Below are 26,923 nucleotides of genomic sequence, written 5' to 3' on the forward strand. Positions count from 1 at the left end.
TTGAAAGGGAACATGTCCCAAAGAATAGCGCAACAGAGACAAAAAGGAACAGCATATCTTGTAGCCAGAATGATGGTTCCCTGTGCCTTTCAGCTGAAAGGTGTAGGTTTTGAAGTTTAGGAACCTTACTTTTTTGTTGTTGTTTTTTGAAGTATGACACTGAATCAACATTTATTTTAAAATTACGTATATTTTATCAAATAGCAATAAAATGAATTTATACTGTCGATTTAAACCTATGCTGATTGTTTTTGGGTTCATGCCAATCAGTGGCACTCACATACTTCCACACGTGTTTGATTTATTTACCCAACAGGAGATAGCAGCAGGGCCATAGCACCCAGGAACTTCACAGGCATGCAGGCTCAGTATCCCACTTTACTCTGGCCAGGTCTATCTTGTCCGTGTCTCTCTTGTCTGAGGCACAGCCCCTTCCCACGTTCCTCCTCCTGCTCTTCTCTGATGTGCATTTGAGATGACATGTTACTATACCCCTGCAAAACTGTTTTTGGCCACATTACTGTGAACATTGTTATGGAGAAGAGGAACCCCATTGCCATGACTAACAGCAGTAGCGCACAAATGCATTCAACATCAGATGGACCTTCTGCTTCATTTGGGCAAACTGCTACTGTGCACTTGGCTTGTTTCCCACATGTAGTCTAAAAAATGTGAAGAATTTTGCAGTCTCTTAAAAAAATTTTTTTTTTTTTTAAGTTCTTTTTCCATCATGGTGGCTCTCATACTATTGTCTCCAGACATGCAGCATCGGTATCACCTGGGGACTTGTTACAAATCAGGTGCTCAGGCCTCACCAAGATCTCCTGAACCTGACTCTTTCAAAGTAGGGCCTCGTTTTAAAGGTGCTCTTGGGGGATTCTGGTACCTGGTAAAGCTTGAGAACCAGCACATGGTGGTTACCAGCCTGTGTACATTTCCTTGAAATCTTGGACTTAATATATTTCTGCTAAGCTCAGGGTGTAAGTTGAAACTATGAAATGGTCATTGTAGGTCAACAATTATTGGATGTTGGCAATCTCACATGGTTCAGCTAATAGTTACTTTGTGTAAACCAGGGTTTCTTAGATATTTTTTGTTGAGTCGTGGGTATTCTTAGTTGTGGACAGCATTGTAGGATGTTTAGCAACATCCCTGGATTCTACCTACTGGATCACAGTAGCGTCTGTGAAGTTGTGATGATCAAAACTGTTTCCAGATGTTGTCATATGTGCCCTGGTGCTCTGTAGGTAGGGGGTCGCTCCCAATTGAGAATCACTAGCTAACCCAGTTGCTTTCCTTTTCTAAGCAATAATAGCCAACGTGGTACCCATAATATATACATTTTTCTCCTTGAGTGGGAGAAGGGCTGGACATAAATTAACTATAGAAATTAGATTTTATGTTTAGTAGAGATTATGGTGATTACAGTTTAGCTTCACTTTTTTTTGTATGTTTCTTCATGTCCTGTTTATGGTGATGTTACCAGTAGACTGTTAACTTGGTTCTCTAACATCTTACTGCTGTCAAAGTCTAATGGCATTCTGATTTTGTTTCTGAATAATTTGCTGATTTTGCTGAAGGATTTTTCTTTTTCTATACAGTCCAGTATTTCTCAGTGTTGGTTATGCTTGATTGATTTTCTCAGGGATATGGTGTGCTCTTTTAAATTCTTTTAAATTTAAAGGAAGTTTTCATTTTATAACTTTTTCTTTTTTAAATACCTCCCTTGCTTTGGATTTTTTTCTTTGGGGACTCCTTATTAAAAGTAGGAGCTGGTCTTTTTTCCTTACCTTTTATATTACTTTCTCTCAAATTTTTAAAATCTTTTTGTTTTAAAATTTCCCTTCTTTTCACCTTTCATTTTTCTTAAAGCATTATTTATTGTATTCATTTACCCTTATGTTCTTTCTAGTTTAGTGGTTTTTGAAATATTTTCTTCATTTCTTTCCTGAGTTCTATCACCTTATTTCTGAGTTTTCATAATTATGATTGATGTGGTTTTTTTCAATATCTTAAAACGTTTTCTTTCTTTTCCTTTTTTGCTTGGGGAGAAATAGTAGTTACAGTTAGCTGTTTTGTGGGCATGTCTGTCTTTCACGGTCTTTAGGGATATTAGCCCAATCTTTATTCTCTTTTTCTTTTGGTAGCTCTATATGGAGTTAGATTATGATCCTCTGTGTTTCTCCTTTTTATGTGAAACTAGTTTTATAAACCTTAGAAGGAAGTGTGGTTCAGGGTAGCTTATCTAATTTCAGGATTCTAGAGCCCCTATATATTTATTTCTTTATTTTTACCTCATGTTTAAAATATGATGCTTTACTTTCTGAGGCTTCTGGGTTCTATTTCTCTACATTTATTTGGACCTCGTCTTCTTCCCTTTGTTGTCTTTTGTTTGTATCCTGTTCAGTTCAGATTCTGTTTCCTAGAATTTTTTTTTCAGTGTGGGCCTTTGTTCTAGATATTTTGAGAATTCATAGAAGACTACGATGTAACTCTTTGAATTATTAGTATTATGGATGCATTGAACCCATCAGGTATTGGAGTGCACAAAATCATTCATAGTTTTAGCTGCTGTCTATACATGCAGGATCTTGGGTTTATGTGGGAAGTCTCACCATTTGGTTATGTTGTTGTGCATGAGTTTTTTATTTTACTCTCCTGGTTGCTCTTTTTTTTTATGGGAAATTCAGGAAATTTCAAAAACGGTGTCTACTATTGCCACCTTCCTAGATACCCTTCTACCAGTCTTTTTTTTTTTTTTGTATTCATTTATTTTTTATCTTATACAGATTTATTGAGGTATTATTGAAATACAGAGAACCTGCATATTTAAAATGCAGTCTGATGAGTTTTGACATAGGTATATGCCCATGAAATCCTCACTGTGATCAAGATAATAAACCTGTCAGTCACCCCTGAAACTTTTCTTATGCATCTTGGCAATCCTAACTTCATTTTTTTTTCTTCTTCTCCAGGCAATGGCTGATCTGCTGTTACTGTAGTGAATTGTGCATTGCCTGTAAATTTAGATGAATGGACCCATACAGTAGTATGGCTTCTTTCACTCAGCACACTAATTTTGAAATTCATCCACGTTGTTGTATATCAATAGTTCATTCCTGGGATCCCTGGGTGGCGCAGCGGTTTGGCGCCTGCCTTTGGCCCAGGGTGCGATCCTGGAGACCCGGGATCGAATCCCACGCTGGGCTCCCGGTGCATGGAGCCTGCTTCTTCCTCTGCCTATGTCTCTGCCTCTCTCTCTCTGTGACTATCATAAATAAATAAATTAAAAAAAAATAGTTCATTCCTTTTTATTGCTGATAGTATTCTGCTGTATAAATATATCAGAACTTGGTTATCTACCCACCTGTTAGTGAACATTTGGGTTGTTTCACTTTTTGTCTATTACAAAACTATGATAAATATTAATGTTCAGGTGTTTCTGTGAACATAGGCTTTTGTTTCTTTTCAGTGAATATCTAAGAGTGGAATTTCTAGGTTGTTTGGTACGTGTGTTTGTAAGCTTTTAAGAGATTGTCAGACTTTTTAAAAATATGTACCATTTTCTATTTCCATCAGTAGTATATGAGAGTGTCTTCTCTTCCTTGCCAACTTTTGGTTTGTTCAGTCTATAAATTCAGTCATTCCTAGTGGATGTGTAGCAGTTATCTTATTGTAGCTGTAATTTACCTAGTGATTAATTTTGTTGAGCACCTTTTTCATGTGTTTGTTTGCCATTTGTATATTTTCTTTGAAGTATTGAAATCTTTTGTCCATTATTATTGGATTTTCTTATTATTTAGTTTGAGTGCTTTATATATTCTAGATATAAGTTGTGTGTTGAGTATATATCTTGCAAATATTTTATGCCAGTCTAGCTTGCCTTTTTGTTTTTGTAGCAGTGCCTTTGGAAAGCAAATATTTTATCATTTTTTTTAAATGTGCTCATCACAAGTACCCTCCTTAATACCCAGCAAATGTTTTTAGTTTTGATGAGGTTCTTTTTGTTACATTTTTTCTTTTATTATTTATGTTTTTTGTGTCCTATTTAAGAAATATTTGTCAAACCCAGGTCACTGGGATTTTCTGCTAAGTGTTCCTTTGGAAATTTTATAGTATTAGCTCTTACATTCAAGTCTGTAATCTACTTTGAGTTAATTTTTTGTATATGCTTCAGCCTGGGGAGAGGTTTATTATGTTTTGCATATGGCTATCCATTTGTTCCAGCATCATTTGTTTAAAAGATGATCATTTCCTCATTGAATTGTCTTGTCACCTTTGTCAAAAATCAATCACGTATTTATGTTTGAGTCTATGTCCTGGACACTCAGTTCTTTTCTACTGATCTAAAGGATTATCTTTGTACTGGTGCCGAACTATCTTTTTATTGTAGCTTTATAATAAGTTGTGAAATAAGATGGTATTAGCTCTACTATTACCTTGTTTATATTTAAATTTGTTTTGGCTTTTCTAGATCTTTTGCATTTCCATATAAATTTTATTTTTGCTGTAGACAATTATGTTGTCTGTGAATAAAGCCGATTTGACTTTTTTTCTCTGCAATCCATAAGCCTTTAATTTCTTTTTATTGCTTATTGCCCTGGCTCAAACCAAACCTCTAACACAGTGTTGAATAAAAGTGGTAATGAAGAAAAAAGAAGAACATCTTTTTCTTGTTACTGATTAGGGAGAAAGCATCATTCTTTTACCATGAAATACAAAGTAAGTTGTAAGTTTTTCAAAGGAGCCCTTTTATGAAGGGCATTCTTTATCTAGGAATTTTTGGTTTAATGACAGTTTTAAATCATGAATGAATGCTAAATTTGTCAGATTTCTACATCTGTTGGAGATGCTCATATGTTTTTTTTAAAATTCTGTCGATTTTTTAAAATGAAACTTTTTATTTTGAGATAATTATAGATTCACATATAGTAGTAAGAACTAATAGAGATATCCACATATACTGTTTAGCTAATTTCTCTCTATAGTAACATCTTGAAAAACTATAGTACAATATCACAACCAGAATATTGATACAATCAAGTAAGATTTCTGTCACTGCCTACTCATGTTCATATCCCTCCTACTCTACACCTACCTATCTTCTTATAACAAACCCTGGAAACCACTAATCTGGTTCTCCATTTGTATAACTTGTGTCTGCAAGAATTCTAGTTACTTTGCCTTTCCATATAAATTTTAGAAAAATCTTGTCTGGGTCTCCCAAAATTCTTGTTTAGATTTTTGATATGAATTGCGTTAAATCTAATTTTTGTAGTTCATTTTTCAAGTAGTATTGTATTTGTAATTTCAATGTTAATTGTATTCAATTTGGTCAAATGTTTTTTCTGCATTGATTGATATGATCAAGGATATTTTTCTTCTTTAACTTGTTAATATGATGGATTACACCGATTCTGATTAATGAACCAGCCTCTCATCCCTGGAGTAAACCCCATTTGGTCATGGTGTGTAACTTTTCCTTTTACAAATCACTGTATTTTACTTGCTAATATTTTGTTAAGAATTTTTGCATCTGGGACACCTGGGTGGCTCAGCAGTTGAAGCAGCTGCCTTTGCTCAGGGCGTGATCCCGGGATCCCGCAATGGGCTCCCTACGTGGGAGCCTGCTTCTCCCTCTGCCTATGTCTCTGCCTCCCTCTGTGTGTCTCATCAATAAATAAACAAATCTTAAAAAAAAGAATTTTTGCATCTGTATTTATGAATAATATTTCTCTGTAGTTTTTCTTTTTGGTCTTTGCCTGGTTTTGGTATTTCTGTAGTAATAGGTTCATAAAATAATTTAGGAAGTGTTTCCTCCTCTTTGTTTTCTGAAAAAGATTGTGTAGAATGGTGCTAATTCTTCCTTAAGTGTTTAGTAGAATTTTCCAGTGAAATTATCTGGACCTGGAGATTTCCTTAGGGAGTTTTGACATAAGAATTCAGTGTCCTTAATGATTGTAGGACTATTCAAATGATCTATTTCATATTGGATGAGTTATGATGGTTTGTGTGTGTGTGTGTTTTAAAGGAACTGGTCCAAAAAAAAAAAAAAAAAAGGAACTGGTCCATTTGGTCTAACTTGTCAAATTTATGTGTTGAATTATTTGTAGCAATCTCTTATTAATTTTTTGGTGTCTGTAAGGTTTGTAGTGATACCCCTTCCAACCTTGATATTGATAATTTGTGTCTTTTCTCATTTTTAATTTGCCAGTCTTACTAGAAGGTAGTCAATTTTATTATTTTATTGATCTTTTATTCCCTTTTTTTTTTCTTGATAGAGAGCATGAATGGTGGGGGAGAGAAAATCTTAAGCAGGCTCCATGCCCAGTATTGGAGCCTGATGTAGGGCTTGATCTCATGACCCTGAGATCATGACCTGAACTAAATTCAAGAGTCAGATGCTTAACTGATGAGCCATCCAGGTGCCTTGATTTTATTGATCCTTTAGAAGGATGAAGTTTTTGTTTAATTTGCTTTCTGTATTTATGTCATTACTTTTTCTGTTTACTATTTCCTCCTGTTTGTATTGTGATTCCTTTGTTGTTCTAGGTTCTTGTGGTAGAAATTATTGTATATTTTTCCTGTTTTCTAATTTATGCATTTAGTATTATAAATTTCCCTCTATGCACTGCTTTGACTGTGTCCACAAATTTTGATACATTGTACTTTCATTCTCATTCAGGTAGATGTATTTTTTTTATTTTCCTGGGACTCCTTCATTGACCCATACATCATGTAGAAGTGTGTTAGTTTCCAAGAATTTTAGATTTTTAAATGATCTATTATTGATTTCTAGTTTGATTCCATTGTAGTCATAGAAGAATATGTATGATTTCAATTTTTGGCAACATATGTAGTAAAATATGAGACAGAGAGCATGAGAGACAGAGCATGAGCAGGAGGAGGGGCAGAGGGCAGGGAGAAGCAGACTCCCCACTGAGAGGGAGCCCACCACAGTGCTGGATCCCAGGACTCTGAGATCATGACCTGAGCCAAAGGCAGATGCTTAATTGGCTGAGCCACCCAGGCACTTCTTGATTTCAAGTTTTAAATATTTGTTGTGGCTTGGGATGTGGTCTTTTTAGACCTATTATCCTTTGGGCACTTGAATGTGCAATCTGTTGTTGGATAGGGTGTTCTAAAAATATCAGATCTTGTTGGCTGATGCTGTTGTTAAGTTCTCTTGTGTCCATGATAATTTTGTTTCCTTGTTTGATCAGTTGTTGAGAGAGGATTATGGAAATCTCCGTCTACCTGTGTATGTGTCTATTTCTCCTTTTGGTTATATAGGCTTTTGTTTCACATATTTTGCAACTCTGTTTGGTGTATACACATTTAGGATTGCTGTGTCTTCCTGGTAGATGGTCTCTCTTATCATTATATGATAATGTTTCTGGTGATTTTCTTTCCTCTGAGGTTTACTTTATCTGGTACTAATCTAGCCATTCCTACTTTCTTTTGATTTGTGTTTCTGTGCTTTATTTTCAATCTGCTGCTATTATTCTATTCACGATTAGTTTCCTGTAGGCTGCATTTAGTTGAGTCATATTTTAAAATCCACCATGCCAATTCCTGTCCTTTAATTGATGTATTTAGACTATTTTACATTTTATGTAATTAATGCTATTTAAAAAATTAATGCTATTTTAGGCTTAAATGTGCCATTTACTTTTTGTTTTCTGTTTGTTTTTATGTTCCTTCAATGCAGCGTTTTGTCTTCAGATCTATTAGATTTCTAATACTATATTGTTTTTTGCTTAATTGCAAAATTAGTGAACAAAATTCACCAGTGTTCTGTGCAATATTAAATATTCCTGACATCGGTTCATTTCATGAGTCATCCATTCATGCATCCTTTTAAGAGACACTTACTGTATCTCTGCTCTGGGCCAGGAGTTGTCTTATGACACATTACTTTCTCAGATGTTTCTCTTCTCCTTTCTCAGATATTTCTCTTCTGTCCCAGTTCTTTAGTGGCGTGTTTCCTGTGGCTGCCATAGGAAATCACCACTACCTGGATGGCCTAAAACAACAGAAATTTATTCCCTCATGGGTTTGGAGGCAAGAAGTCTGAAATCGGTATCACAAAGTCTAAATGAACGTGACAGCAGGACTCTAAGGGGGAATCTGTTCTCTGCCTCTTCCATCTTCTGGTGGTTGTTGGCATTCCTTGATTAGTAGCAGCATTGTTCCCATCTCTGCTCTGTGATCAGATTCCCTTCTCCTGTTCGGTCTGTCTTCTTCTCTGAGTGTGTCTTTTAAGGACACTTGGTATTGGGTGTATAGCCTACTTGAATAATCCAGGACGATCTCTTGGTCTCAAGATTCTTTTTCAAATTAAGATAACATTCATAGGTTCCAGGATTAGGATGCAGATGAATTTTATGGAGGGCCAACAGTTGACCCACTAGAAGTACAGTTGACCGTTGAACAACATGGATTTGAACTGTGCATGTTGGCTTACATGCACATTTTTTCGGTAAATACATGACAGTATTGTAGATGTATTTTTCTCTTATGAATTTATTCATAACATTTTATTATCTCTAGCTTGCTTTATTTGTAAGATTATAGTATATGATATGTATACAAAATATGTGTTAATCGACTATTTAGGTTATTAGTAAGGCTTTTGGCCAGCAGTAGTTATGTTTTGGGGAAGTTGAAAGTTATATGCAGATTTTAGACTATATAGGGGGGATGGCACCCCTAACTTCCATGTTGTTCAAGGGTCATCTAGAGTATATGTAACTTTAATTTCCCTTTTTGATCTTCTTCCCATCTTGGCATGGGTCCCTTCTTTTACTCTCTTCTCATTTCCTTTTTGGTTTTGTCGTCTTAAGTATTCACTTGGAGAGTGTCAAGGATGTCAAACAATTGTACTGACCTATATTTCACTGCCATATTGCAACGGGAAAAAGCCTTTCTTCACAACAGGCAGCTCCATTTAGAGTCAGAATATACTTCTTATTAACAGAATTTATTAAACTGAAGCCAATAAATGTAGTACTTTAAGAAATTATTTTTTTAATGTATGTTGCAAGTATGTGCACATGTCGCTTGACTAATGCTTTAAGAACAAAGACTTTTCTGTGTGGAAGTAGTTTCTCAGAGGAGTCCAAACACCTTTTCCAAGGTACTTAGGCCCCTAGAGTGTCACTGAGATTATTTTGGGAAAGCCTTAGTGACCTAATGAATGTTATATCAAAAAGGTACTGAATAAATATACCTCACTGACCTTTAAGGATAATTAATATATCTTTAAGAAATTTCTGGCAACTTTAGAGTCTAACTAAGTGCAACAGTGATTTTGTTGTACTAGAAGAAAGTTGTGTGATTCTGTGGTAGTCGATTTTGTTGCTGTGTGTGCTGTTGCCATAGTTATTAATATTTTACCATAATGAACCTTTACAACATCTCTATATGTTTTTTGTAAAGTTCAGTAAGTTGGCAGATCACAGGAAAAAATGAGGTAGAGTTTTAAAGGAAGTGTTTAAAAATCTCATCAAGACTTTCTGGACTTAAGACATGTATATAGAGAATCTGGTTTTAGCATAAGCATAATTAATATCATCATGCCTTTGTTACAAGATTTACTTGATGAAATTTCAGGTCTGGTTTTATTTTTATATCTAAATGATGTGTTGAAGGTTTAAAACTTTGTCAGATGTCTGCATATTTATTATTAAAAGCAGATCAATCCCTGCTTTTTATATATAGTCGTGAGCTAGGCCTTCGGCTTGTAATCACGAATCTTAAATCTGTGTTTTCTCTGTAAGTGCTGGCCAAGATGTCCAAGGAACGAGTGTGATTGCAAACCTTCCATTCCTCATGCGGCAGAACCCTGCTGAGACGCTTCGGAGAGTCTTGCCAAAAGTCAGAGTAAGTTGGTGCCAAATAAGATTCGCATTTACCATTTTTCCAGTAGTGTGTTGCCATGGTCAGGAGGAGGTTTCAGAGTTTTGGATGGCTGATATTTTGTGCTTAATTGTGGAGCGGAGGAAGTATTATGATACATATTTTGAATCATAATGAAAATATTTAGGAAAATTAGCTGATGAAAATGGGAAAAATCCAGATCTCAAGTTGTGAATGTTTCTTTGTCGTATTCTCATGAGAGATATTTTATTTTCTTCAAAAAGACTGTTTATTTCAGAGAGGGGGGCTGTGGATTTGCGTGGTGGGGGTAGGGACAGGGAGAGAGGGAAAGAGAATCTCAAGCAGACTCTGTGCCAAGCATGGAGCCCAACATGGGGCTTGATCTTACCTTGAGGTAAGATCATGGACCCTGAGGCCATGACCTGAACCTAAACCAAGAGTCAGAATGCTTGACTGACTGTACTACCCAGGTGCCCTGAGATGTTTTATTTAAAAGTTAGCTTCTCAGTAGCTCAAAACAAAATCCTAATTAGTCTTAAGAAATCATAGCTATCTTAATTTGGTATTCTGTTGACTTAAATTTATATTAATAGTATTTCTACAACACTGATAATGAAATTTAACTAATATTACTAATAATCACCCTCTGGTAACTTCTAGAGAATCACTGAAATAAAGAGTGAATTGCGGTCATCATAGTTTTAGTTTTATATTTACTTATTGCATCCTAAATTCTTTCAGAATTAGTTTTCTTGCTTTAAATGGAAATCTTTGATTTATTAGAACATTCTTTTCTCTGACTATTTAATATTTACTGATTATTAATATATAATATTAAGTTTTTGATAGTACTTGTTATTTATCTGTGGCTGTGTGCAAAGTGGTGTTCTTGTTTGTAAGAACCTGAGTGAGCAAAACAGATAACAGCCTGTGTGTCCTCAGGGAGCTCTACCTGCTATTTAGGGCCAGGGAGGTTATATACTAATGGGGACTATGTTTGTTGATAGGGAATTTTGTATATTTTGCTTTGGCTTTCTGGTTGGCTATAGCTTATTCGTAATTTTTTATTAATTTATATGCATTTAAAATATTATAATTATTAATGTGTTCTTGAGTTTCATTTTGAGGCCTCTGTAACATGGTTCTAGTTGCTGTGATTTAGGTCAAGGATATAGCATGTTATTTTTATAATGCCCACATTTCCATATAGGCATTGTGAGTGTTGTTGTTGTTGTTGTTGTTTTTTTACTAGTTACAATGTTGAAATGAGAAAATGTTTATTTTGGATTTGCATGTGATTCAAAAGTGAATCAAGGTTTTTCATAGCTATTTCCCCCAGAATCATGCCATAATTTCAATGGAATTAAGTTTACACTATCCAGGTTTAATTTCATGTTCATTTTCAGTGATGGTAACTGGCTTAAGCTTCTTAGCATGAGACCTGGAAGTGCTAGTTAAATCATAGTAGAAGGGAACAAGTGGGTAGGTCCCCTTGACAAGGAAATATTGTAGATAAGTGAATTCGATGTAAAGCTAAAGACATAAAGCTTGCTATAACTCTGTGTTGAGCAGGCGAAATCTGGTCCATGGACAGCATACTGAGCAGCCACGGTTTCTTAAAGCAAGAATAAAAGATGAAGGGTGGAGAATAGTGGCTTTTAGAGGTTTCTAAATTATTTTGAAAAAATCCTTTTGTTAATGAGTTCACAATAAAGTTAGTTAAGTAATAACTCCTGAAAAATCTTAATTTCATGGGAACGGTATAAAGAATATTTTACATTCATATATGTGGCATATTTATACAGAGAATCAAATGTATATGCTAAAACCATATAACTGAGTTATAGAAGATAAGATTTTAATAAGCTTTTAAGGTAACTAAAGTTAATCCATAATATAGAAGGTTAACTGAATAAACGGATATAAAGAAAACGTATACTAATGAATATGTGCTAAGAAAGCCTTTACTTAGTGCTGAAAGATTTTATTCATTTCTCTAGTTAATCAACAAACAGCCATTTATTTACGATTCTCATTTATCCTGTCTTGTCCTAAAAACATACCAAAAGGGTAGAAGATAGTCCCAGATTAGATTCCATGTCAGGATGGCCTAAAGACTATGGAAAACAAAGAACAATCATAGGAGAATATTTACTTGAGTGATTCTGACTTTGTTTGAAGATACTAAAGAACTAAGTATTGAAAAGACTTAGTGGGGCAATAATAGTGACTTTTATAGAGGGTTTAGTATATAATGCAGGCGATTAAACATTTAAGCAACTCCATTTCAAGTTATAAAACCTGTATTATGTGCAAACCGTCACCATATTCAGATATTGTTAAGATTTATTGGTACTCACTGTTAGCATCTTCTTCAGTTCTACCTTGCTTCTGAAAGTGGTTACATTTCAAATGATAAAACTGTGACAGAAATCACACATAGCCACTTTATTCTCTTTTGCCATGGCCATAACTCCTTTGTTGATTTTATAAAAAAAATAATCTTGTATCCCAATGTGAGCATTTAGAAATAATGGTATCTCATTCATTCACAAATATTGACTGAGTACCTCCCATGTGCTGGACACTGTTGTAAGCACTGAGAAAACAGAGGTGAAAAAAAGAGAGAACTTGCCCTCAAGGAAGGTACAGTCCAGAGTCGGGGAAACAGACATTAAACAAGTAACTGTGAAGAACAGGATAAACAGACAGGATTGCCTGCTGTGCACTGGGAGGTCAAGGAAAGCCTCATTGAGGAGCTCAAAACCAAAGGCATAGGAGGAAGCAGCCATTTGAAGAGTCAAGAATGAATGGTCCAGGCAGAGGAAGCAGCAGATAGCCCTAAGATGAGAAAGCTGGTTGGAATTGGAAGAGGCACAGGTGGTTGAGATGCAGTGGGCAGGGGTGGGATATAACTTGAAAAGAGGTTAGAGAGACAGTCAGTGAGAGAGCACGCAAGAGGTGTTCTTTCTGAGGACAGCAAAAAGCCATTGAGCAGAACAGTGGCCTATCCCATTTACAGTTTATGATTATCATTTTGATAATTATGTGGTGAATGGCTTGGAGTGGAAGAATTAGGAAGGTACAGCACTAGTCCTTGTGATACGTGAAGGTGGCTTGGATTGGGCCAGCTAGCTGGGACAGAGGGGAGTAGTGGCTGTATTTGAGATATAATTACTGAGGTAAAATAAACAGAACTTCCTCATGAATTGGATGTAGGAAGTAGGAGATACCTTCCAGATTTCTGGCTTGAGCACCTGTATGGTTCTCAGTGTCTTTGCTGGATATTTATTAAATCCACGGGGAGCAATAGTTTGCATACTTACTAACACTGGTCTTCTATGAATGATTTACTTGTAGAGAATTTAAAGATGCAAACAATAAATATTTTGTATAAGAAACTAATCATTCCCAAAATTGTTAGCACATTCACAGCAGTAGGATAAGCAGCTTTTAGAGCTCACCCTTTGCTTTATCTTAAGAGCATCAGATGCAGTGATGGGGAAGCTCTTTCTGGCCTTATGTAGTGTAAAACGTCACCAATGATATTTTTATTGATTTTTTTTCTCGTATTGCATTTGCATTTCATCCTTATAATACTATATTAACTGAACAATGGTTTTAAAAATAGGTTGCTATTTTCACTGTCTTAGAGATGAAGGAATTTAAGGTTAAAAATGGCAGAAACAAAATCAGGATTAGAATTGAGCTAATCCATAGTATTTTTACAATTCACTTTGTAAATTTTATCCGAAGTGTACAATGAATGATAATGCTATCAGGTCACTCATCTCAAGGTTAAGTTTAAATAAGACTCCAGAAAGGAAATATTTTGACCTCCAATTTAAATTTCTTAGATTGGAGATACTTTTAAATATAGTTGTTATAATGTATTCATGTTCTATGATTTAATCATACAGTATTTTTTGAAAAAGAAATAACTTTTTTCTATAGTCTATTGATTAAGTTTGAATTCTTTTCCACAATATAATCAATCAGGATCTTAGATGTTAGATTTCAATATTTGACTTGAATATCTCGTTATCAGGAAGGGAAAGAATTTGACTATCAAGATACATTTCTAAAATACTATGGTCCTTTATAAAATTTGAAGTGGTAGTGATATAATTATACCATGTAACATTAATGACTCCTTTTATAATGAATTGCAAAAAATGTCTCTGCCTGTTGAGTTATTGAATTCTTTTAATTGTTTTTATACTTATTTTGGGAACCCAAAATCTGTGGCATAAATTATATATTAGAAAATGCGCAATGCCAGGAACAGATAGAAATAAATATAGCTAACATTTGTTGAGGTCTTACTATGGGTCAGGCACTGTACTCTGTCAGACACTTTATGCATTTTTATTTTTTTATTATTATTTTTTTAATAATAAATTTATTTTTTATTGGTGTTCAATTTACCAACATACAGAATAACACCCAGTGCTCATCCTGTCAAGTGCCCCCCTCAGTGTCCGTCACCCATTCACCCCCACCCCCTGCCCTCGTCCCCTTCCACCACCCCTAGTTCGTTTCCCAGAGTTAGGAGTCTTTATATCAGAAAGGGAGACAGAACATTTTTATTTTTTGAATGGTTACAGCAGTTCTGTAAGGGGCACTGGATAGAGGAAGAAACAACTTAGTTGAGTAACCTGCCAAAAGTCTCAAAGCTAGCAAGTGGCATAATCGGGTTTGAACAGGAAGTCTGGCTCCTGAGTCCTCCCTCTTAACCATTATACAACCTCCTCATTAGCTGATCATGACTGCCGCAGATATATAATGTATAATTTTACTTCTCAAGCCTTAGTCTTCTCTCATCTGGTTATACAACAGCCTTCTTGCTGGACCTATCCTTTCTACTTTGGCACCTAGGGCCCACTCAGCCAGAGAAATCTTTTATTTATTTATTTATGTAGGAACAATCTACATTTTTTTGTGTATAAAGTAAAATTGTGTATAAAGTGTACAGCATAATGATTTAATATGTGTATACGTTGTGAAATGATTACCACTATCAAAACAGCCATCATCTCACATAGTTACCTTTTATTAAAACAGCCATCATCTCACATAGTTACCTTTTTTTCTTCAGATAGATCTTTTTAAAAGCATCAATCATATCTTCCTGCATGAAAATTACCGAAGTGGTGTGGTGGGCAGAGTACAGCCTCCCAAAGAGATCAGGTCCTAATTCCTGCGACCTTTAAATGTTCCCTTATTTAGAAAGTTTTTGTGACATAGTTAAGGATCTGGAGATGGGGGGGATTATCCTGGTTTGTCTGGGTAGGCCCTAAATGTCATTGCATGTATCCTTCTAAGAGGAAAGCAGAGGTAGATTTGACCCAGGCATAGAGGAGGGAGGAGAAGGCCATGTGAAGAAGGAGGCAGAGATTGGAGTGATGTGGCTGCAAGCCAAAGAATACCAGCAGTGACTAGAAGCCGAAAAAGGCCAGGAACAGATTCTACCCCAGGACCTCCAGAAAGCAGAACATTTTGATTTTGGCTAAATAATAGTGATTTAGGACTTATGGCCTTCAGAACTAAGAGAGGATACATTTCTTTTGTTTTAAGCCACTTGGTTTATTGTAATTTGTAATACCAGCCACAAGAAACCAATAAAAGTACCTTCCCATTTTAGGTAGAATAAAACTCCTCACCATGCCCTTAAAGGACCCCGTCTAGCTTTCTGAGCTCATCCTCTACCATTCTTTTCTCTTTCTTCCTTAAGGGTAAAATCTTTGAGAGTTGATTTGCCATAGTATTCCCAGAATCTAGAACCGTGCTTGACAAATAATAGACCCTAAACAATGACTTAAAAATGAATATCGAATGAATTTAATATTCTGAGACAGTAAATGTCTGCCTGAAAGACCAGTGGCACATTGGCCTGATCCACTGATGTCATTCTTGGATGGGAAGTAAAAAGAGGGTATCAGTAGAGTGATATGCTGATTTATGGTCCTAGAGAGACCTTTGTTTTGGGGAGTGGGAAAAAGATGTGTAATAAGGAAAGGATAAAAGAGACATAATCATCATGAGATTTAGTCATTTGAGATTAGCAGATGTAGTCTACCAGTCTGATTCTGAAAAAGATTCATTAGTTTTATTAATTTTACGTGGCATTATTTTCATTAATGGGAATAATAGAAAGAATATCATAAGTTTCTGCAAGTATGGTTATTTATTAGAGTATTTTATATCTACTGAGTGTAGGTAGATATTTTTTTAAAAAATACTTCATTTTAAAATTTTTAAAGAAAACCTTTACTGTGTAAATGTAGATATATGTGAGTTAAAAATTTAGCTCTACTTACTTTTAAAATCTTATTTCAAGTGGCACAGATGTGTGGATAACCAATAATAATATAAGGAGCAACTTTCTGTGGGCCAGGCACTGTGCTTACTGTTTTAGACTCACCCTTTTAAACGTCTTACAACAACTCTATATGATGTGTTTATTCTCCTTTGGAGAAAATAAAGGCTTAAAATATTCAATGTTTGACTATAAATATTTTGTTAGGAGCTTTCTAGGAAGCATGAAATTATGTTTGTACAGTTCACCAAGAAAAAGAGAGATGGTTTTGACTAAAAGTATTAAAGAGCATAAACAGATGATACAAATTGCTTTTATCTTTGGCTTGCAGCTCAAAAGTGGAAGTACCTGTCTTCCTTAATGTAGGTGATGTTGCCTGAGATAAGTTAAAAGTTATGTTCTGAGATAACTCAAAAGTTACATCCTTAGAAAAGCAAAAGGATTTTGTGAAAGCAATACACTTATACATATATATAGCAAACAGAACATGGTGTTCCAGACACCACAGATCCTAAAAAGTCCACAGTGTGGTACTCTGTTGACAGGCTAAGCATTTAGAGACACTCTAATGTGAAGGAAGAAAATGAAATAATGCCCATTAATGTAAGCTAATGGAAAACAACCATCAGGGTTAGAATTGACCTTACTAGGAGGTTTTATGGGCTAGGAAGCATAAAATTATATAACATTTTTTTCTAGTTCACTTAAAAAGAAAAAAAAAGAGGCTATATTAACCAAAGGAATTAGGGAAGATGAACAGATGATACAAATTACTCTTTCTTGTGCAGTTCATAGTTCAAAAATAAAAGTACATTCACCCCTATGCATTTTGAAAATGTTTGTGTTGTATCTTTTTACCTATTTGTACTTAAGGATAAGGTAGAGTAACATCATTAATTACATTGCAGCAATTAAATTCAATGGAAACATTTACCAAGTATATAGTTTTTCTGGGCATATATAAAATATTACCTAATATTCCTAATAAACCTAAAAATATTGCCTTTCAGTAAATTCTGTTGGAGACCAGTGTTTTCACATGAATTTCTTAGTCATGAATGACCTGTTATGTTTACCTTGCTTACCATAAAAATGAACTGGAACTTTTGAAATTCTTAATTAGGATATCCTTTAGTTCTGTGATAGTGGGACCATTATTACTATTTGAATATTGTTTCTGACATGAGGCACTTGAGTGATATGAAGGAGCAAATGTAAATATTTTTATTTACAATCCTTGCAGAATTATAAAATAAAATATTTATATAGTGTACTGTAATAAAGATCTATAATGTTTGATATATAACTTGATGGATTAACTAACTTGTTGGCAGTGGTGAACCAAATATCCTAGAAATTTCTCAAATCAGAAACTCAAATCTAGAAACTCTAGATGCAATACAGCAAGCATTCTTTTAAATGTTTAGTGAAGCTTATAAGAGAGGAAGGACTATTCAGGGCTCAAAAACAAAGCACCCAGTTCCATATCTACTTAGGGTGTGGAAATGTGCAAGAAAACATTGCTCCTGTCCTAATAACAATAGGTTAGTCACAGAATCTATATAGTCATCACTTCTCTTGGCAACCAAGAAAGCTGAATTCACAATAGCAACACCCTTCTGAGGAAAGATGGGACACAGGGACACTGACTTTTGACAGAGTATAGAAGGAAGAAGTGGCTATCACATAAGGTTGTTAGAAAAAAATCACTAAAATACTGGAAAGTTTTTAAAGGTTGATTATGGGCTAGCACATCAGTTTAGAATAACTTGGAGCTCCAGACACAATTTTGCACCAACTAGCAGGCTCTTTTCCACAAGCCTCCTTGCCTTGTAGGACGTGAGACTTGAGAGACTCTCCCTTGCTGATGCAGCTGTGGCGATGAATGGGAGGTGTTTGGGGATGGGAACACAGTACTGTCCATTTCCTCAGACTGATCAACATGAACGTACAGGGAATTTCAGCAGAGAGATGAAAGCTACAAAATGATCAACTGAAAATGCTAGAAATAAAATGGATGATATCAGAGATGAAACATTCTTTCAATGGGCTTAGCAGGAGTTTAGACACATATGGAGAAAGAGTCAGTGAACTTGAAGGTAGAAATGATCCAAACTGAAACACAAAGATAGAACAGAGTGAAAAAAATAGGAGAGAGCATCAAATGGCTTTGAGACAGTGTCAAGTGATGATCTAATATATGTGCAATTGGTGTCTCAGAATGAGAAAAGAGAGAATAGGGAAGAACTATTTGAAGAAATAATGGCCAAGACTTTTCTGAAGTTAATGAACAACAGCAAACCAAAGATCCAAAAGCCCAGAGAATCTGAAGCCAAATACACACACACACACACACACACACACGCATCATCCCTAGGCATATCATGATCAAACTGCTGATATTAAAAAATAAGATAGAATCTTGGGAGCAGCCAGAGATGAAAGAGACATTACAAACAGAGGAACAAAGGTGAGAGTAAAGCAGACTTCTGGTCAGAAATAATGCAGATTAGAGCACAATGGAATGTTAGAATTACTAAAAGCAAGGAAAAATATCAACAAGAAATCTGTACCCAGTGAAAATATCTTTCAAGGATGAAAGCAAAATGCTATTTTCTTTAGATAAACAGAAATTGAAAGGATTCTTTGTACCAGACTTATCCTACAAGAAATGCTAATGGGGGAGGGTTTCTTTTTTTTTTTTTTAAATGAATTTTATTTTATTTTTTTTTAAATTTTATTTATTTATTTATTTATGATAGTCACAGAGAGAGAGAGAGAGAGAGAGGCAGAGACACAGGCAGAGGGAGAAGCAGGCTCCATGCACCGGGAGCCCGATGTGGGATTCGATCCCGGGTCTCCAGGATCGCGCCCCGGGCCAAAGGCAGGCGCCAAACCACTGCGCCACCCAGGGATCCCATGGGGGAGGGTTTCTAGGTAGAATTAATGTGATAAGAGATGGACGTTGGGTTTACATGAAGAAATAAAGATCACCAGCAATGGTAAAAATTAAGGTAAATGTAAATGAAATGACAATTCTACACAAATTCTTCCAAAGAATAGAGGAAGAATTTTTGTACATGGTGTGAGGTGTGGACTCTTCCCCCATTAATCTATGTACAAAAATTTAAGTCAAAAGTAAGTGTAAGTCATCCTATGAGGCCAACATTGCCCTGATACCCAAATAAGACATAGACATTACAAAAACAAAAAAACTATAGGTGCATATCCCTCATGAACTTACATGCAAACATTTGAAAAAACAGCAAAGCAAATTCAGCAACATATAAAAAGGATAATACATCATGACCAGTTGGGGTTTATCTCAGGAATTTAGAGTTGGGTCAAAATTCAAAAACAAATCAATATGAGTTATCATATCAACAAACTGAAAAAAAGGAAAAAGAAAAAAATACACTACCATTTAGTCATCTCAGTAGATTTAGGAAAAGCATTTGACAAAAGTCTAACAGTCATTCCTGAAAAACAAAACAAAACTCAGCAAACTAGGGATAGAGAGGAGCTTCCTCTGAAAAATTTATAGATAACATTGTACTTAAAAGGTGAAAGACCGAATGCTTTCCCCTAAGATCAGGAACTAGCCAAGAGTGTCTACTCTTACCACTTCGTTCAACATTCTACAGGACATTATAGCCAGTGTAGTATGGCAACAAAATTAGTGAAGGCACTCACATTGCAAAGAAAGTAATTATAGTCTTTAAAAAATATATAACATTATTATTTATGGCGGAAACTACAAAAGAAAAATAGAACTACTTAGTAAGTATAGAAAGGTTGGAGGATACAAGATCAAAATACAAATCAGTTGTATTTCTACACTAGCAAATTCAAATAACTGAACAACTGAACACTGAAGTTTTCTTAAACCATCATAGTAAGGTATAATAATACCTGGGGCTCAATCTGATAAACGATATGTAAGACCTGTATACTGAAAACTGTAGAACGTTACTGAGAGAAATAATGTAAGAACTAAGTGAATGGAAAGATGTACCATGTTCATGGACCAGAAGACTCTATATTATTGTCAGTTCTTCCCATATCAATCTATATATTTAGTGTAAAATAATAAAAATTCCAGCAGGTTATGTTTTTATTTTATTTATTTTTTATTTCTGGTAGGAAATGACAAGCTAATTCTAAGATTCATATGAAAACACACAGGACCAAAAATAGTCAAAACAACTTTGAAAAAGAGAAGCAAAGTTGGAGGGCTTTAACTGCCTGATTTCAAAATATAATATACACCTACAGCAACTAAGACTATGTAATAATTATACAAAGACAAATCTGTGGGATGCATACAGAAGAAATATAAATCCCACATTGCTAGTGGATTTCAGCACAGGTGCAAGGGCAGTTTGGCACAGAGATGATAGTCTTTTCAAAAAATGGCACTGGATTAATGGGGAAAAAAATCCACACCTCACACCGTGTACAAAAATTTAACTCAAAGTAGATCATAAATTTAAACACTAAAATTATTAAAAAATTCTAGGAGAAAACAAGAAAATCTTTGTGTCTTTGGGTCGGTCAGAGATTTCATACATATGACACTAAAAGCATGATCCATAGAAGAAAAAGTTGATATATTTGATCTCATGAAAAATTTAAGCTTCTGCTCTTCAGAAGACACTGTCAAGAGAATGAAAAGAGAAGACCGTAGGATGGGAGAAAATACTGAGGGATCACATATCTGATAAAGGACATGTGTTCAGAATACATAAACAACTCTCCAAACTCAGGAAAAAGGGGGAGGGGTAACCAATTTTTAAAAATGGGCAAAAATTTGAACAGATATTTCACTAATAGTGAAATATCTGTTCAAAGAAGATTTGTGGATGGCCACTATGCATAAGCAAAGGTGCTCAGTCTCATTAGTCTTTAGATACATGCAAATAAATCTATATACTTGTTAGAATATTTGCACTAAAAATCCCTGACCATTATCATTTCACACATTTTTCTAATATCCTGCCTAACTCTCTCTCTGCTCTTCTTCTATGACTCAAATTTCGCTTATATTAGACCTTTCATGGTATCTTCTATGTCTTTTACCTTCTTTTTCCATTGTTTTCTTTTTGTGACTCAGTCTGATTTATCCTGACCCATAGTTCAATTCACCAATTCATTTGTGTCTAAACTGATTTTGATTATTATACTTTTCCAATATAGAATTTCTGATTAGCTCTTTTAAAAATCTCCCACGTCCACTTGAGCCACATATACGTCAGATAACACCAATACCCACAGAATTTTTTGGTGCATTTCTGTTTTCCGTGGCTTCTTCTGGTTCTCATTCATCTTACCTTATCTCTTCGTGTGCCTGCAGTCATTATTAATTATGTGTTTGATCTTGTGCTTGATAAATTGTTTGTAGAAATAGATTGAGTCCTAGAGTGATATCTTTCTCTAGAAAGGAATGTATTTTCTTCTGGGAGCCACTTAATTGCACTAACAATGAAGTCTCCGCTAATCCAGGGTCAGGCATTGGATGTTTTGAAGCTGGGCTGCCTATCCTGCAAATGCCAGTCAGCTTCAGGATCACCCTTGTCTTATCCCAGGATTCTTACTGGGGCCTCCATGAGACTCAAGCAGTCGCTTAACCTCTCAGCCTCTCAGGAACCTTTTCTAGAATTAGCAAGTGGCCCCAGAGGAAAAACAGCTTCCAAATTACATGCTTACCTTCCTAGAGTGCCATTGTCTCTTAGGTCTTGGATGGGTAATTATCCCAGTGATAAGTAATCTAGGATGGATAGTTTTGGCTGGGTAACCTTGTTAGTTTCCATATGCCTTTATGCAGATGAATTTTGTATTTTGTCCAGTTTTTTTGCATACTATCCTCATCAGGAGAGCTGATTAGATTGATCTAGTCTGTCATTACAAAGTTCCCTTTCATTTTACTCTTCTTGGTTTAATCTTGGAATAGTAACCCAAAATGTTTCTGTTTGTATATCTGCAATATACCCTGCACCATGACCTGCCTTCACCCTTACCCCCACAGAGAACAATTGATTGTTTTCTAATGATGTGTTAGGAATAACCTAGCACTTTAAATATTCTGCTAAAGCATTTGTGATGGATCTCTTTATTTAAACTTTGAGTTCTTCAACTAAGTTCTTTTGTTGGGGTGAAATTGTGTTAACAGTAGCAGATCTCCACTTAAGTCTGTTTCTGTATGGGCCGTCTCATTGCCACCCAAGTCTTTATATATTGTCCACATAAATTGCATCTATTCTATGTAAATTCTCTATTTACAGAAACCTTTCCGAGCATCAGATCTGTAAGTGATAATGTTCTCTTTGTAAGCTCGACTTGGATGGCTCAGAGGCCTCTTAGAGTTGACAAGCTCAAAACTCAGCTCTGGCTGTGTCCCTGTGCCACATGGGGCTCCTCCAGTGTCCCCTGTCCTAGTATGTAACACTGCTAACCCCCTGGTTTTCAAGGTGGAATTTTGGGAGTCACTCTTGATACTGTCTCTTCTTTTATCACTCGCTTATGCAGTCCTGTTTATGTTATGCCTTAAATATTCTGTGGAATCATTCCACCTCTCCAACCACACCACCTCCATCCTCAACCAAGCTGCTTTGAGGGTTCGCTCGATTGAGGGGGATAGCTTTGCAAGTGATCCCTGCCCACCACCTCCCTCCACTTCCATCTTACCTCACTACTTGCTGACTCACTTTCATCTTTATAGTCAACATTGCTATTTCAAAGCATTTAAGACTACCATTTGAGTATTCTCTTGCTGAATGCATCTAAAGTCTTGCATAATTGGGGCTCTTTCTACTTTAGTAGCCTCAGCCCTTCCTCTCAGTCTGCTCTAGGCATACTGATCTTTCAGTTTCTGAATCCACCAAGCTCCTTCTTACTTCTCATTGCTGAGAGTGCTTGCTTTTTCACTCTTCTTGCTTTCCGACCTGTCTTTATCCCAGCTTTTGTCTAATTATCTCTTTCTCTTTGCACAGGTCAGTTGTCACTTCTCAGTGATCCCATCTCCCTAGAAGAAATCAGGTCACCTGTTAGATGTCCTTACACTGTCTGTGCTTCTCATCCTTAGCTCTTTTCACAGTTTTAACTATAGTAGTAACAGGTATATTAACATGCTAGTCCAGCTCATGGCTAAGTCTCCAGTGCCTGGCATGGTGCCTTGGATGTCACTAAATATTTGTTAAATGTTTGAATGTATAGAAGCAACAGGAGTCTCTCAAAGGTAGGGGCACAACGTTTTGGCTTGTCTCCAGTTTCCCAGAAAACTTAGTGTGATGCTTAATAAACAGTTGTGAATAAAATTAAAATTATATTATCAGAATTAGATCTTCATGGGGCTACTTTAAAGAAAGATCAGAAGGGACTAAATTAGGATAGACTGACAAGAAAGAAAACCCTATTTCTACCTGCTTATAGACGTTTGCCACTTCCCAGTGCAGCTTCCTCCCTCCAAGAAAACAGTTCATATTTTTATCAAAATATATTCAATTAATTAAATATAGTTACAGTGGATCTTTTGACATTGTTACTGACAGTACTGTATCCAGTAAATGAATATTTCTTTGATAAGTACATCTTTTCTTTGCAGTAGTATATAGATCTTTATTTACATTCTAGGCCTAAATTGTGAGATTACATGATTCTAATTTATTCTATGTAAAAATGGCTTGGCAGAGTGGTCCAATTAGAAGATCAGTTTTAAAACCATTGTTGTGAAATATATTTCTTTGTTTGGTGTTGTCATAATTTTCCACGGAAGGATACTTCATCTGAAGCATGTCTATAGTAGTGATATGAGAGTTACTGCTGGCATTGATATTTCCTTTATGGAAAGAGATTTTTGGGATATTGTTATGTGTACCTCCTCATGAACCTTGCTAATCACTGAAAAACAGATTTCAAGAAGGGTGAAACACATCCCTTTTATTCCTGTTCCTGTCTCCACTTTATTTTACCATTTTCTCTCTCAGATTTTGACTTTCAGGGTTCTTAACTAGTTTTCCCCACCCTTTATTTTAGTGTAGAGCATGGCAGTCAGTGATAGAAAAAAAAAAAGACGTATAGTGCATTGTTAAAGGTATCTGAATTGGCATGTTCCAATTATTCGTATTTAACTCAGTTTTAAAGTCCTATAAATATTACCATTTTATAGTGAAAAGAGCTGTTTACTGTTAGTCACTAAAAGTTCTCATGATTATGACCCTCAAAACCCCAGATATTTTAAATGTCCAAGTCTTCAGTGTTTTACCATTTAAATTCCTATTATTTAACTTCAAAACAATTGATGACATTCTCTCTAGAAATATACAGAGACTTTGTAATGTTGGGCTCCTTTACCTTTAGCCAGCATCATTTGTTGTAAATATATTTCCAAATATGTGAATCCAAAATATTTGTTCTTGTAGAATACACCAGTGATTTATTTAATGCTTCTCTATGTTGGTATTGTAAAAAGAAATATCTTCCTGATGTATACAATGTGAGTTTATTGGAGACAGAGTAGTTGCCCTCTAGGCAAGGACTGTATTATGTTGTTTCACAAAACGCTCTCTTGTGCTATTCATGCTAACTACAGAATGAATTTAAAGAGAAGTGTCTAGGACATTCTCCTTCCTTGAGTGGGAGTCATTTTTTAAATTTGTGAAGATGTACCATGTACTCATTTATAAAATGTCTCATTTCATTTTTGAGGAATTCAGGTTGGAATGCCAGCCATACAATAGTATGAGGAGCATAACTGGCATTAAGGCATGCACTTAAGCAATAGAAGAATTTCCTTTTCAGTGTCTTCCAAGGTCCATGAGGATGCACACTTATTTACCCAGAGAGTATGGATCTCACTATGTTTGTCCAGAGGGTGTGACTCTGTGGAGGAGAACACTTACTGGTAAGTGTCAAACTCTTATCATACTATTTTTCAGAAAAATATGTTTAGAAATCAGTTGATTTTTAGCAGTGATAAAATCTCTTAGTCTGTGCTGGTTTCTTAACAGTGGACAGTCCCAGATGTTGAAGTCAGCACAACAGGAGAAAAACCCAAATCCTGATAAGACTTGAGGATTTTTCGAAAATTAAATGCAAAATAGTTGGGGCAAATGTTGCTGCGGGAGTCAAGACTAAGTAATGCAGTAAGAAGATATGAAGTTGGAGAGCTTCTCATGTTCTTCTTTTGCATAAAGTTTGCATACGTACAAAACCCAAGACTCTAATGACTTAAAAGGGGGCAGAATTACATCTCTTGGAACTTAAAACAGCAGACTCATGTGAACCGGAATGTACACTGTGGCCCTCACAATATATTTTAATATTTCCTGCAAAGTACTTTCTGTTTCTAAATAAAAGCTGTGTGTTCTACAACCCGTAAGTGATGTATATTGGCCACATCAAATCTTTTAAGAGTGTTTTCCAAATCCAGAATGGTTAGTGTGGAAGAGATGTTTGCTTTTAAAACAGGGAGATATGGGAAGGCTGATTTCAGAGATTATTTGTTGCTTTTGCTTTACACCTATCATTCCTTCTCTTTTTCTTTCAGCCAAGAACTCTTAAGATATGTAATTGACTGTTGGTTGAAAAACTTTGTAAAAGTACACTTGTGTGTGTGATACAAAAGTCTGAACATGTGGTAGGGGTTTCTGGGAATTAACCATGCTGCTTAAACATTTGCTACAGTGAAGCCACCATCTGATCTCCCGTACTACCACATGAAGGATTGGGATTGCTTTAAGCCATGCCTTAATAAATGATGAATGGAAGTACAGAATCCACGAGGAAGAATTCAGTACTTAGCTCTGGCATCAGGCAGAAAGTTTTAAGAGTTGCCAGTCACTGGCTTGCTGACCTTCAGCAGAATATCGACAACTCCAAGTCTGTTTCTTTAGCTATAGAATAATAAACATGTTATCTCCTGGAATAATGACTGGTCATGGTGCCACCATATGAATCAAGAAGTCTGGGTACTTGGTATGCATCATGGTTGCAGAGATGCTGGGGAAGAAGATAGCAGGAACATCTTATTGACATGACAGAGGATTGAGTGCATTTGTATGGATCCATTTTTGTTTTGCCTTGCGTCTAATTCTACCAATCCCTAATCTTTAGGACTCAATTCAAAATCTCTTGAGGCCACCTTTTAGGAGATGTGGAAAATATATGTGAAGGGAGAGAGCATCAAGAGCAGAACGTTTAGGTGAAAGGATGAGAGATAGTCATCTGGCAGTTACTTACTGAATGCCTGCTGTGTGCTAGGAGGCAGGGTACAGCTGTGAGCACAACAGCCAGGAACTCTTGCAGTCCTGAAGTTCATGTTTAGATGTGGGAGATGGACCATAAGCACATGATCATGTTGGATGGTGGAGATAATACACCTATGATATAAAGGAGCTAGTGAGAGCTGGAGCCAGGGAGTGGCTTTCAGTATAAAATCAGGTCATCAAGGAGGAGCTCCTTGGAAAGGTAATGCTTGAATAGAGGCTTGGGAGAAATCAGGGAGCCAATCATGTGGAAATCTGGGAAAAGTGGAAAGTGGCAACAGATCTGGGAAGTCATTGAAAGGACTGGCTTTTACTGTGTGTGGGATGGAAAGACCCTGGAGGGTGTTGAGCTGAAAAGTGCTGTGATCTGATTTATTTTTATAAGAATATCTCTGGCTACTCTCTAGGAACTAGTCAGTAGAGAGGAAGATATGGCGACTAGTTAACAAGTTACTGGGAT

At 35.8% G+C, this 26,923-nt stretch overlaps 1 protein-coding gene across 9 annotated transcripts in view; it reads left to right on the forward strand.

Moving 5' to 3' along the window:
- PPP4R4 (protein phosphatase 4 regulatory subunit 4) overlaps window positions 1–26,923 on the forward strand; it is a 98,997-nt gene that overhangs the window by 22,394 nt on the left and 49,680 nt on the right. For 6 of the 9 annotated variants that reach the window (XM_077910440.1, XM_077910441.1, XM_077910438.1 and 3 more), the window contains one exon: window positions 9,783–9,885. In XM_077910440.1, coding sequence (XP_077766566.1) covers window positions 9,783–9,885 — 103 coding nt within the window. Of the gene's footprint in view, window positions 1–9,782; window positions 9,886–24,997; window positions 25,101–26,923 lie in introns of those variants that run through there. The other 3 variants (XM_077910439.1, XM_077910446.1, XM_077910447.1) reach the window with 2 other exon arrangements.

This window comes from Canis aureus, chromosome 9 (genome assembly GCF_053574225.1).
Source record: "Canis aureus isolate CA01 chromosome 9, VMU_Caureus_v.1.0, whole genome shotgun sequence".
Classification (NCBI taxonomy): domain Eukaryota; kingdom Metazoa; phylum Chordata; class Mammalia; order Carnivora; family Canidae; genus Canis; species Canis aureus.